The sequence below is a fragment of the Emys orbicularis genome, chromosome 2 (assembly GCF_028017835.1).
Source record: "Emys orbicularis isolate rEmyOrb1 chromosome 2, rEmyOrb1.hap1, whole genome shotgun sequence".
In the NCBI taxonomy this organism is placed as follows: domain Eukaryota; kingdom Metazoa; phylum Chordata; order Testudines; family Emydidae; genus Emys; species Emys orbicularis.
In genome coordinates this window covers 37,449,825-37,463,610 of record NC_088684.1, presented here as the reverse complement: position 1 = coordinate 37,463,610, position 13,786 = coordinate 37,449,825, and the positions used below count along the sequence as shown (strand labels likewise).

At 38.7% G+C, this 13,786-nt stretch overlaps 1 protein-coding gene across 2 annotated transcripts in view; it reads right to left on the bottom strand.

Annotated features, from left to right (window-relative positions):
* Positions 1–13,786, bottom strand: part of UBR5 (ubiquitin protein ligase E3 component n-recognin 5) — a 144,125-nt gene that overhangs the window by 56,415 nt on the left and 73,924 nt on the right. For both annotated transcript variants that reach the window (XM_065397837.1, XM_065397836.1), the window contains exons 17-21: positions 7,169–7,312; positions 6,973–7,084; positions 6,610–6,764; positions 4,833–5,030; positions 3,412–3,622 (exon numbers count right to left, since the gene is read on the bottom strand). In XM_065397837.1, coding sequence (XP_065253909.1) covers positions 3,412–3,622; positions 4,833–5,030; positions 6,610–6,764; positions 6,973–7,084; positions 7,169–7,312 — 820 coding nt within the window. The remainder of the gene's footprint in view (positions 1–3,411; positions 3,623–4,832; positions 5,031–6,609; positions 6,765–6,972; positions 7,085–7,168; positions 7,313–13,786) is intronic.

Below are 13,786 nucleotides of genomic sequence, written 5' to 3'. Positions count from 1 at the left end.
CAAATTCCCTGGCTCTAGGAGGAAAGTAGCTGTTGATGGGAAATGATTGCATAGAATGCGCTTTATGATCTGCAAAAACATGGATCTTATGTTTTTCATTTTGAAGGTGGTATCCAGATATTATTGCTATGTGCCTTATACACGTGTGCAATAATTATTGGAATAAGACTCTGGATTCAATGAATAAGGTATAGAACTATTAGTATCTTTATATACGACAACCCAAAGAGTCTTAAATCTCCTCTAATGGCTGTACAAACATACAAAGGGCATGAGTGCCAAAGGGAACCAGCATTTGAAATGTCACCGCAAAAGAAACCATTGCACAGCGCTCCCCTCTGAAATTCTCTGAGGTGTCAACCCAATAAAGTTAATCAAGATACTGACGACAAAACAATATCGTGCAGGCAATTCTGACAAAAATCTATGGTACAGCAAATAGGATCAGCAAGACATTTTCATTGCTTTGTGTATTAGAAAAAAGTTTTACAAAAAGAATTGTATAATTTAGTATAAAAGGTTTCTCTCAAAGAGAACCGTTTTGTCTGGATTACAACATTCCTGTGAAACAGCCAGCCATCTAAACACAACACCACTGTGTCAACTAAAAATCCAGAAATGACTAAGGGCATGTCTTCACTAGCTACATTAAAGCGCTGCCCCGGCAGCGCTTTAATGTGGCTGTGTAGTTGCGGCACCAGCGCTGGGAGAGAGCTGAAAACCCCCCACCTCCACGAGGGGAATAACTACCCTCTCCCAGCGCTGGTGCACTGTCTCCACTGGCACTGTAAAGTGCCAGTGTAGACAAGGCCTAAGTCATTTACTTTTAGTGCTTCTATCTGGATAATGAAAAATTATATTTACTATATTCTTCTATAGTCCTTTACTTACTTCCCTATGAAATATTCTAGTTCAGAATCTCATAAAATAGGCATCAATAAAAGTCATTAGAAATACTGTTCAGCGAGATACAAGCTAAAAACAAAACATTTCAAGTTAAGTAGTTAATGCAGTTTACAGGGTCATTTTCTTTGTTTATTTTATTCAGACAGATAATGTGAAACTGCAAAAAACCACCACACTGGATTTATATTCCAAGTTAAAAAATTTCACAAGCATTTCTGTACCAGCATTTAACTAGAATTGCTTAAGGTTTCTATTTTAATTTGATCAAAGTTCTGAGGTTACAGTATTGGTACTGTCTATATATAAAAGCATACACAAGCATAATAAGTGGTACCGGTATTAACACATTTATTTAACATTGCCTGACATTTTCCATTATAAGACCCTATTTCAGTTGCTTATAGCTTTGCCAAACTCGAACCATTTGGACTGAAACTTCATGCTGACTGCCTTAGGCTTATGTCTTTTTGAAAAGTTTAAGCCAAATTGGTTCAGCTGTCTCTCAGAAAGAGATGAACAGTTTAGTTCAGGTTAAAATTTTTATAACTGTTTCATTGAGAAGCTCAAGCACACCCTCTACAGAACCTGGAGCTGAACCCATTATTCCTGAGTCAACATTCCTTTGCTGCCATCCCTGTCTAGTGGCAGGTCAACAAAAGATAACCGTCTACCACTACTGCTACTGTTAGCTCAAGTAGGGAGGACTGTGCATGGGAACTAAAGAGCCCAACCCTACTTACGAGGAGGAGAGGAGTCAATATGACTCCACATGATGGAATTTTTATCTTTTTGGATTTTAAGTTTTAAGGAAACCTGGTAAATTACATTTAAAAAAAATTGTCAAAAGAATGTTAAGGTTGCACAGTCAAGTATTCAAAATTAGGAAGAGACAGAATTAAGGTTGCCAGCCAATGCAATCTTATTTCAGTCCTCTTGTGGATATGCATTTTAATACAGTCTTTAATTACATGATCACATAGTATTTTTTCCCACAGGACCACTGCCTCAATCAGTGCACATGATGGACAGTGCTCTGGGAATCACTGTTGTGTAATGAATGAGGCTTTCGTCTGTAGGACCCCTGCCTCATTTTTGTCACAGAAATTGGAAGGTGTGTAATGAATGAGACCGGGAACTGCAGGAAGAAAAAGGATGGTCTTGCAGTTAAGGCAGCTGTATGCCACTCTAGAGAATTGGATTCTATTTCTACCTCCCCCAGTACCATATAGAAACTCTGTGGCAAAGTCACAAACCAAATTTTTCACTGGTGACCACTATGTGCTTGTTAGGTAACCAATCTGAGACACAGGGGGTTTGATTTGTGCGTGATCCACACTTCTACAACGGCAACTGAGATTAATGGGAGTTTTGCTCTGAACATAGAGTACTATAAATTGCTAAATACTTGGGGGGAAAATCAGGCCCATGGCTTCTCAAACTGGGCACCCAAAATTAGTTGGCACTTCTGGATTTAATCTCTATGCTTCAGTTCCTCATGCGTAAAATAGTGATGATACCACCCGGGCACCACAGTGGCATTATGAAGAGAAGTTCATTAATGACTGTAAAGAACCAAGATACTACTATGAGAGCACCACAGTAAAGCCCATGAGGAAGTTAAATCTTTATTCAGTGCAGGGTTTGGATGGTGTACAATAAATAAGGAATGGGGCCACACATTGAATGACGAGGATAAAAGAAATATTGAATAGCTACCCATTTGGTGAGCACTGTCCATCTTGTGCACTGAATGAAGTAGCCCTGTGGAAACAATAGTATGTGATCATGTAATTAAAGACTGTATCATAATGCATATGCAGAAGGGGGCTGAATTAAAATTGCAAGAGTAGTCTTAATTCTGGCATTTCCGATCTTTTGAGCACTTGACTTTGCAAACTTAATGTTCTTTTCATGTGTATTTTTTTGATGCAATAGTATTTTAAAAGCTATAAAAAATGTCAGTCCCTTACATCAACAAAAAGCCCTTTGTTCATATTTTCCAATACAGATTTCTCAATGGAAGAAATACCAAAGACACCACTAAACATTAGACAAGTTATTTGATAATCCTGGAAAGAAAACTTAAACAACAGAGTGTGTGTGTGTGTGTGTGTGTGTGTGTGTGTGTGTGTGTGTGTGTGTGTGTGTGTGTGTGTGTGTGTGTGTGTGTGTGTGTGTGTGTGTGTGTGTGTGTGTGTGTAAAAAACCCCAAGCTAATAGTGATATAAAGGGACAATCTAAAATTTTCAGATCTGGGTGCTCTAAGTTTGTCCTAAAACCATAGTTAGGCACCTGAATAAAGTAGTGCTGAGTACCCACAAATCCCAATGAAGTAAATGAGAGCTGCGTAAGCTCCACACCTTTGAAAAGTTAGGCCATTTATTTTAGGTGCCACATTTTAGGCACTTGTTTTGAAAATTTTGGCTCTCCTTCAAATATTCTAGAAACTATTAAAAAAAAAAAAAAAAGGTAGTTTCTAAAAGGCTCTCATGATACATTGCTCACCCTCTTCCTCTTTAGTTTCTTTGTTACTGGTTGGGAAGCATACAGATACACAAGCATGTAGAATATTACGATTTCCATCGCATCTGTGGCTGAGGAACGTCTGCAGCATTTGTAGATTCTGATCCAAGACAACAGCTTGTTCAAGATTCATCAGGTATTGTCTGCAGGCCTCATAGTCACATCGGAGAATATGCTGCATTAAAGTCTGTTTCTGTGCTCAGAAAAAGGAAGAGACTTTAATAAAATGGAACAAAAAATTTAGACAGATAAACAATTCTAGATACTTCTGGCTTCGCATTGAAAAATGAACATGCAAAAGCTTAAGTCTAAGATGTTCACTAGTAACACAGGAAACGTTGAATACAAATATACCAGAACTTTTTTTTTTTTTAATGTTATGATCTCAACATCATCTCATATTGAGACTGAATGTCATTTCTACTATAACCAAATAATAAGAGAAAATTAAAGAAAAAGGACATGCTGAAATACCAATCATCTGTCAAACCTACAAAAGCTTGGCTCTTGGCATCATACCTGGTTACATCAATTCAAAAGATACAGGATTTCTATGATTAATGACTATGTAACACAGCAAAATTGTAGGACCCAAGGAACACAGCAAGTGGTCTGCATGAACTGACTTTTATAGGGTTTTCTCTTAATGATTGGTAGAAGTGGGATGGGGAGGTTGAAATTCTCTGGGTGACCCCTTTTCCTCCTAAAAATGTGGAGTACCCCAATGGTAGGTCTAGTATGATGTGCAGCAGTACAGCACAAATGATAAATTCATCCTTTAGGGAATCTAACACACCAAGTAGTGGAGGTTCTTCTAGCATGTTTGGCATTTTGCATAAACTAGTGTGCAATATATTGTATAATTATTTATATGGTGCTATAGGTGTACATGGCACTCTACAGAGGATTCAAGCAAGAGGTCCTTCCCCAAAGATTTTATAGGTCAACAGTGGAGATTCACAAGAAATCACTCGTACAATTTCTCCTTTAACATTTCCTGCACTAGTTCAAATTACAGGCAAACTGTAGTGCATTTACAGTAAAATGACAAACTTCTGATCACTTGAGAAAACACATACATTCATAATAGAATAATACAATATTATGCAAGAGACACTAGTCAATATTTTAAACTTTAGAAGTATAATCCCTAATAATTCTAACAATTATAAATAATTTAAAAATCTCATACTGGAGTCATGTCAAAGACCTTTTGGTTTACTAAATAGTTGTGTTTGGTTTTCATGTTTATAAAACGTTACTTAATTTAAAATGACAGAAGAGTAGAAATGCAATGGTAATTTAAAGAGTGAAATACCAAGATGCTTTAATTTACCATTTTAAAAAAAGCAGTTATTAAGATTACCATGTAGTAATGAAGTAAGCAAAACATAGAACATTACCTCAACAGCCATGATGATGATAGCAGCTTTCTTTTTGATGGTTGAATTAGCAGGAAGATTTGTTAAGGAATGAACACCCATTCCAAGACTACTAATAGGTGGAAGATCAAGCCAGTCGGGATCCCTTATTCCACCCATGCAATCTTTTGCCATTGGATAGATAGTTCCATTTCCATCTCTAAGAATAATAGGAGATTCCTACATAAAAATAAATTAATACCAGATCACCATTTTGCAAAATCATATAATATATATTTCCACATTTAAATCCCTCCTAAAGACTCACTTCTGTCATGCTGCCCACAGGATATCTAGTTGATTTGAAATTCATAACCTCTCTCTACCTCTTCTTAGATTGAGCTCCTTGGGGCAAGAGCCACCCCTTCTTGAATGACTGGGAAGTGCTTAGCACAGCACAGGCACTAGCACAAATAACTGTTAATTTACTTTAAAAAATTAAAATTAAATCTTAATTAAAATGAAATATGTATAAATCCTAATACACCACCTGGATTTTGACACCATAATTTATTGAAAAATACTTACAAACAAACTTGAACGGAAACACTGAGTTCTACACATTTTCAGAATGCCTTTGACAATAAAATTTTCTTACATATCTGTACTAAAGATGTGGCTTGCAGAAATCACTGAAAATTATTTTTTCTGTTTCTTCTTCTAAACACCTATGTATGCCTGCAGATCCATTATTCACTTATGTCACCTAAGCAAGGCTACACAGTCATGGACTGCCTACACGACTGTGTGCGTGTAATAATTTTTTCTCTATAGCCTTTATATAATAATCTGCATTAAGAAATAAGAGACATGCAGTTAAAGATGGTCCCCTTACATATGCATTACAATACTGAGTTAAGTCTGCATATTCAACCTTAAATTTGGGATTACCTGATTTATGTATTTAGCCATGCAAATTCTACACTGATTTAATTTACTTTTGACCCATAGTTTCTATTATTTTAAAGGGGGGAGGGGAATGACAAACTTAAAAGAAGCAGATTAACATCACAGGAGTTAGAAGCTCTGACTTGCAAAATATTGCAAACAAAGCATGCAAGTGCACAGCCAGACCTATTTGTCTTTACACCATCACTGGAACCTGATCAACCTTGATGTCACAGGAACCCAAAGAGGAGGCTCCATTTAATAAGATCGTGGGTCTGAGAAACATTCAAGAAGTTTCAGTCTTCTGGAAGTGCTTCAAGGGGATTTAGTAGTTCAGAATGCTCCTAAGACAGGATGTGCTGCACAGGCATGTGTCAGCGATTAAATGTTCATTAAGCTCCTTATAGACACATGCACTTCACATCCCATTAGACAGATGCTTAACAAGCTTAACACACACAGAGCATGAAATAGTTTTTGCTATTTTCAAATGTTCAGAAATGGGTCAGATGAAAATCTACTTTCCTCCTGAACAAAGCCATATCTGCTGTTCGCTGAAGTCTTCACTGAAGCAATGGCTGCTTCCTCTGTAATAAAAATATTTTGTGTCTTCCATCCAAGGATTTCAAAGTACTGATATGGGATTTTCAGACATGTTTAAGTGTTTGTTAAGTGCCTAACTTCCAATGAAAGTCAAGGAAGTTGGATGACTAGCTCCCTTAAACCATTTAAAAATCCCAGCCCTTTCAAATCTTAAACAAGTTTTAGAAAAGGAAGCAGCATTCCCATTTTACAGATTAGGAAACTAAAGCTCTGAGAAGTTAAACAACTAAAATTTAACAGGGAAATTAACAAGAGAACCCAAACAAACCTGTCCAGCTGTAAAAATGGCAACGCTTCTCTCATTCTGACCCAGGAAAGCAATGCTGCTAGTGGGGAAGTTATTTTCTTGCTCAGCTTTCCCTGTAGCAAGGTCAAATATGCAGTATCGAACCCAGTTCCCAGTCTTCAAGACAGCATGCACTCCTTCATGGGTACATGAACAAGAAAGAAAAAAATTAACCTCTCTCATTGGTGGCATTCTGTAACACAACAGAACACACATACAAACTATATTTGTTAATCAACGCAGACAAGCATGCACCTGAATTTGACAGTTGAAATGTTTTCCACAAGGAGGGTGGGGGGGACACTTCTTAGAAGTGCAGCAGGGTAGTTTACAAAAAACACTTACCTTTTGAATCTACATTCACTGCTAGAATCTCTGTTTTTTCAGGAATACACAGCTTTTTAGGAGTCCTTTGGAAGCAGTCTGGAACTTTTGGAGTCCCGCCAGTTTTGACTACCTAAAAAACAAGAGTAAGATTTCAGTATGCAAACAGCATGAGGAAATTTCAAATTCCTGTTTTTTATTTCTCCATCCAACGTACCTGGAGTTCATCTATTCTGAGCAGCCTACAATCTTGGAGAAGGGAAGAAGGATCGGGATCTGAACCGGAGCTGCTCTGACAGTTTGTATTACTGGATGTGCCTGGAAATTTCACAGCAACATAGGCACCGTCCACTTTTAGTACCTACAAGCAGAACACATTAAATATAATTGATGTGTTACTAAAAACTTTGAGATAAAGCTGAAAAGTAGTTTTATTTACCCTGAACCTTTTTGTCAGAGCACAGAAGTTTGGTCTGAGATGGTAAGTCTTAACTCCGAGGCCCCTAGTTATTAGGGGCATTATTCTTCTGCAGTTACTGGGCTCCTGTGCACCTATTTGTTTAGGTGGATTTCTTAACGCCTACCCCATATCCAGTATTTGGAATGGCTACGAAAAGAAGCCGCATGACAGTAACCGGTGAACAGTGTGGTCTTACTTATCTGACCCAATCCAATCTCAAAAATAGTTTACTACTAAAACTCGAGTCTAAGGATGTAGCCACGCGTACTCAGGAACATTTACACTACATCCATCTTTCCCCTTACAAAGGGGTCGAAAGCCACTCAGCCACTTCTTCTGAAATTCTAAGTGGAGCATCTCTTCAAAGGCAAGTACATTATATATGCATGACTGGTATGCTTGCCAAATAAGTTCCTCGGTTTAGCACTGCGTTCATTAATCACCAAACTGGAAAGCCATCATGTTCCTTGGTCATTCCAGCTGCAGTCACCAGTCTCTCAAAAGTACAAGAGAAAAATCAGCAGAAAAAGTGTTATGTTCCTTTAGCTTTTGAGGCTTCTAGGACGAATGAAGGTCCAACAAAAGGTGAAAGTGTTAGTCAAAATCAGGTGATGAGACCCACCTTCAGATTTATTAAGGCCTTCATCTCAAGGAACAACAACAACTCTGGAGCTTTTGCTAGCCTCTAAATTAAGTGAGATTTGTGCAGGTACCCTGCCTGCAAGGAAATAAAATAAATATTTTGTTCACTAGTCAACTGCAGCACCCTCCTCTACTCCTACGGAGTTGTAAGGAGTATGAGGGCTTCCCTCTAAATCTTCAGGGTAACAGAGACGCCTATGGACTCCCAACCCTTCTCCCAACCAGTCTCAGGCTGCCAAGTGCTCCGGGGAAGTGGATGCATTGATGGAGAAAGAATACCTTACTTAACACCCTGTATCAAGAGAGATGTCACCAAGAATGGCAACAACGTCACCAGCAGTATCACAGGCACTGGTGCCAAAGCATATGGCACACTCACCCAGAGATGGGAGTGAGCTTGATGCCCTATTCCGCGTCAATTAATACAGAGCGTACAGGATTGAAAAGTTGTAAGAACGTGGTGTAAAGCCACAAACCTGGCCCTGCCAAAAGAGAACATGTTCTAGACCAGAGTTTAGCTAGCAGGAATGCTAAAGAAAGAATGATGTTGCATGGAGGACTCAAGTAGTTTGATCCAGGCATTCCAGGGAAAACTACGCATAGGAAATGTCGGTAAATAATCTACACTTTAAGGGAGGCTTCAGTGCCAGTTTCTCCAGTGACCAGTGCTGTAGATTGAGTGTTTGAGACCACACTGAAGCCTTGGCACAACCATTGCTCTTACGTATTGGAACTCACAAATGACTGTTTAAGTGCTGCTATGGAAGTCTTGATTTGTGCCTCTTCTGAAAACAGATGGCTCTGTACAGAGTCTTAACTTCTATCAGGAACACTGAGAGCTATGAGGCCATCTTCCATGTTGTCTCCTTTCCCATCTTCAAGACTTACATAACCTGCAACAGGGGAAAAAGTCGGCGCTCTCCCCAGCATCTAACAGATCAACACATCTTCCTAAAGCAAATCTGCTCTAGACTTCTGATCACACTTCAGTCACCATTTAAAGCAACTGAGCTGCTTTTCATATATTCAGTAAAAAAGAAATACTGACAGAATAAGAAAAATGCAGTGACCCTAAAAGGAAACTGTTTTTTAAAGGTGAAGCACCAAAACTGAAGATCTTTATTTAGAAAGAAACTAACAGTCATTCAGAGTTGATTTAGGAAAACTAGGGAAAACCTTCATTCAGGAAGATTTGGGAGAGAAGGGATGAGAAGTGAGCTCCTGAAAAAAAAGACCAGTAAGGTAGCTCCTTCATTGACAGATGCTACAGTAGTTATTGGCTTTTATGTGTCAGACTAATCGGGATGGACCACCCACTGACAAATCAAGCAACCAACTGGGAAGTAAATACTGGATGCTCTGATCCCAGTTATACACAGAGAACACAGACCCAAGAGTTTGGATCTATTATATATTTGCCTTTAGAGAAAGATTAGTTGACCAGTATACAACAGCAATTTTTTTCTTAAAACTAGTCAAGTAGCTCAGACTCATTTTTATTCCCAGTTTATTTTAGTCTCAGTTCAATGAAAGAAGCTCACTATTAACCCTGGTGTTTTATTATTTTATTCTTTTTAATAAAAATATTTGACTTAGACATATCTTTCAGAAACAGAATTGTTTACTACAGACATTCCACACTGCTAGTGTAACTTCTCACAATTTGTGCAAATGCCATCAAAACTAAAATACTAAAATTGTAAAGTGAATATTGTAACAGAATATATGCATATATTGTACACAGTCATACATTCAGTAAGTGTTAGCCTCTAAGAGTTGTCATTAAATAGACTAACTTATTTAGAACAAAGACAAGCAGATAAAAATGCTGAAGTTTAAATACATTTCCAAAAGCAAAATTCACCTTCCATGGCATCTGCTCACTTTCACTATTCTCTCTTGATGCAGCATTCCACTTATATTCCACCTTAGTTTTTCAATATTTTAAAATATTGGTTGAAAAGGAAATATTTGAGTAAATTTGCCATATACCATACATAGAGATATGCATTTATTAACATTGAACACACACTTTCTTGTGCATTTCATTAAGTTATACTAAAAAAGCAAAGTGGAGAAAAAAATATTCTGAACGATCAGGAAAATAAAACGTTCAACGGTACATTCTGTTCTTCAGCAACAAATGGAGGCAATTCTGCTGAGGTTCTTCTCCTTAGGGCTCAATGTAGAAGACTATGTTTGACGAACACTCCCCAGTATTAAAGAACATGGAAGAGGACTATTACAGAGCCGATCCTTTCAGAAATTACATTTTTTGGGGTCTACTAGTAACCTGCATAAATATTCCATCTCTCCAGGGTGACTGGATTTCCTCTCCAAAAAGCAGCACAGCTAGCCAAGTGAAAGTGCAATTTTACACTTTTAACCAATTCACCATGGGACTGAACAAGACCAGTTTAATAGCTTGCCCTATTTCAATATAACCCATAATTACTTTATGTAAAGAGAAGACTACTTCCTTACCCTCAGAGCATGTACAAAAGGCCATGCCTAAAGGAATAATGGATTAAGACAAGTACAGCCATGAAAAGGAGCTACATACCTTTTCGGGGACCATGTTAGATGTGAGCACCTCTAAGGCATCTTTCCTATGGGGTTGAGGCCCAAGGCAAAAATTCTAGAAACTAAGAAAGACTAAATACATTTGAAGCACTGCCTAAAAGGATATATCCCAATCTTCTGACCAAGTTTTGTTACCCATTCAATCCAATTTGGGCATTACACACAAGATCCCCTAGAATCAGAACAACATTTTGGCTTATGAATTTAGAAATGGGACACTATCCTGAACTCTCACCTGATCCAGGATACGGTTGATGGACTGAAGTTGTTTGGGGAAGCCCTGGACACTGCCAATAGGAAGCTTCAGACCAAATGGAACTGCAGCTGCCAAAGTACAAGACAGAAGCAGCTTCAACCCAATTTTCCTACACTTCTGATTTCAACCATTCCAAGCAGCAGAGTCTAATAGTTGAAATAGCAGGTGCAAAACTTTGGTGCTGAATAATATTACTCCCTGTTCCTGTATCCATCTGTTTTCACCACCTTGGCAACCTTCTAATTAGGATCTCCTTGACCCACAGGGCTTCGAGGAATATGCTTTGGATTCCATTCTAAACCCATGAGGATTAGGATTAAAGTGGAACATCACAACTAGGAAACAATACAGGTCTGGGAAATAACCTGAACCTACATCCAAGAGCTTCCATCTGACAAGTTCTGCTGCTCTCCTGTCTTCCAGTGTCTTTTAAGGATACAATAAACTAGGAGTTACTGCACTCAGACCATCCTTCTGTGTAGTACCAAAGGAACAAATACACATCAGTAGATTCCTGCCAATTCCATGAGGTCTGTTTCTATAACATGGTTGCTGTTCCAACTATGGGGGAAACTGACAGAGCCCAGTGTTAATAGGGTCACTGTAGAGGCCAAGCAATGGGACAAGGGGACCAACGTGAGGATTGTATCTTACCAGGATCAGAGGCTGAGTCCACACCACACCCCTTCACCACCCTCCCCCCGCCTCAAAAAAAAAAAAAAAAAAACAGCTGGTCAGATCTTAAATTCATTCCTCTGTATAGGGTCCTACAAAACAGACCACACCACCTGGTCTGCACAGTATCCTAACAGCATGTAGAGATTATAAAGATTTAGGCAAAGTCATTGCACACAGTCAAGTGTACTGGCAGCACTAAAAATTTCCAGAGGCCAGAATAGTTTGTCTTTATGAATCGAGATTCTTGAAAGCTATTTGCTGGTTCAATCTACCCATCAAATGCTTCGTGGTGATTCTGAACTAAGTCCCTAGCTCTAAACTCAACCTCCCTTTGAAACTTTAACTTAGGCTTGGTCTACACTTACCCCCCAAGTCGAAGTAAGGTACGCAAATTCAGCTACGTGAATAACGTAGCTGAATTCGACATACCTTACTTCGAATTTACCGCGGTTTAGACGCGGTCCACACGCGGCAGGCAGGCTCCCCCGTCGACTTCGCGGTACTCCTCTCGTCTAGCTGGAGTACCGCAGTCGACGGGGATCACTTCCTGGTTCGATTTATCGCGTCCACACCAGACACGATAAATCGAACTCGGAACTTCGATCCGCAGCCGTCGAACTACCCGGTAAGTGTAGACTAGCCCTAAGATTTTTATAATTTTGGAGCAACTGAAATTCTAGCCTGAAGTGACAATACATGAGCCACAGGGTCTTTTCCCTAAACCCAAACATTTTTTTTCTTCACTATGCCCCAAACAGAGAAATCATAGGGAAGTTCAGATGCTTTCTGCTGGTTAGAAGATAGCAATCAAGTACTGCTCTCGGCAAGAAGGCTGTCATTACCTGCTTACTAAGCAGTATTTCTCAAAGAGGTCACATTAGTCCTGTGCTTCATGAGATTCACCAGAAGATAAATTAAGAGAATGAAGTTTAAGGTGTTGTGGTTTTGACCTTCAAAGTCTCAAAATGGTTTGCGTTTTGGCTACTTGAGGGACTGCTTCACCCTCTCTCCAGTTATCTGAGGTGTCTAAGGTAGCAGACCTTAGGAGAAGATTTTCATTGAAGTTTCCTCAAGCTATGGAATTCTCACAAACCCTGATCTGTCAGAGCCTTGATTTCATACTGCAGGAGGTTGTACAAAACATTTACTTTTCCAAAGATGGTAGTGGCACAGAGAGGGACAACTGGGTTATTTTGTGTGTGTATGGGGTGGGAGAGGAGAGGAGAGGAGAGAAGAAGGAGAAGGAGAATGGAAAAGAATAGGATTGAGTCCATTCCAAAATTGGGCAGGTCATCTTGTCTTTTTGACATGTTTGATAACTTTGCCATTTGGAAGTCTGTATGCATCTAAAAATTAATGATACATGCAATGTATAAATCTAAAATATGAGGACCCAAATTGTCTTTCCATTCAATAAAGAGTTAAAAAAGGTTAAACAATTACCAAGACTACCGTTGAAAGATGAAGAAGATTGGCTATTGTGGAGGCTTGCAAGACAGAAGCATAATGAACAGTATTTTTCCAGTGGATATTAAGTGTGTCCTCAACTTGCTCTGCACAACTTCATGGGCAGAAAGAAGCTAAGCAATCTGAATCAGTAAGGTTGCAACTTGCATTTCTCTGCCCTCTTTCATTGGACTTTACAAGTGCATGTCTATTTTTGCATTCTGGGTTCTTGAAGCTACTGTTTATCTAAATCTTTATTTTGTTATCTATTTTTATACTATTGCTTGCAACTTAAAATTGGCTGACATTTACATTGCATTGTACATTTTACAGTGCTATATAAATATATAAGAAGTAATGTTTCCCTACCTTAAAGAATTTACAATCTAAGAGCTATAAATGGATATTAAAACAGTACCATAAATGAGTATGGTGCGTAAAACGCATTCCTGGCCATCAAGAGTTCACATTCTACGATAAGTCAACTTGATATCTCATGATTAGAAAAATGATGGCAAAAGGACGGACATGAATAACAGCAGTACAACTGTGTGATTGTTTTGGTTGGTAATACAAGAATTGGACACTGAGAATTATTTTTTCCAAACTGTTGATTCATGCCTGATACCATTTCTTGGAAGAGAGGAATAGGTTTTGTAGGCTTCATTTCTGTTTAGACAAAGGAGAGTCTGCAGAGATTACTGGAGGAGAAGGTGGTAAGCATTCTTGAAAGCAGTGGGATTGGTGGGTAGGGAACCTGTCCCTTTCTT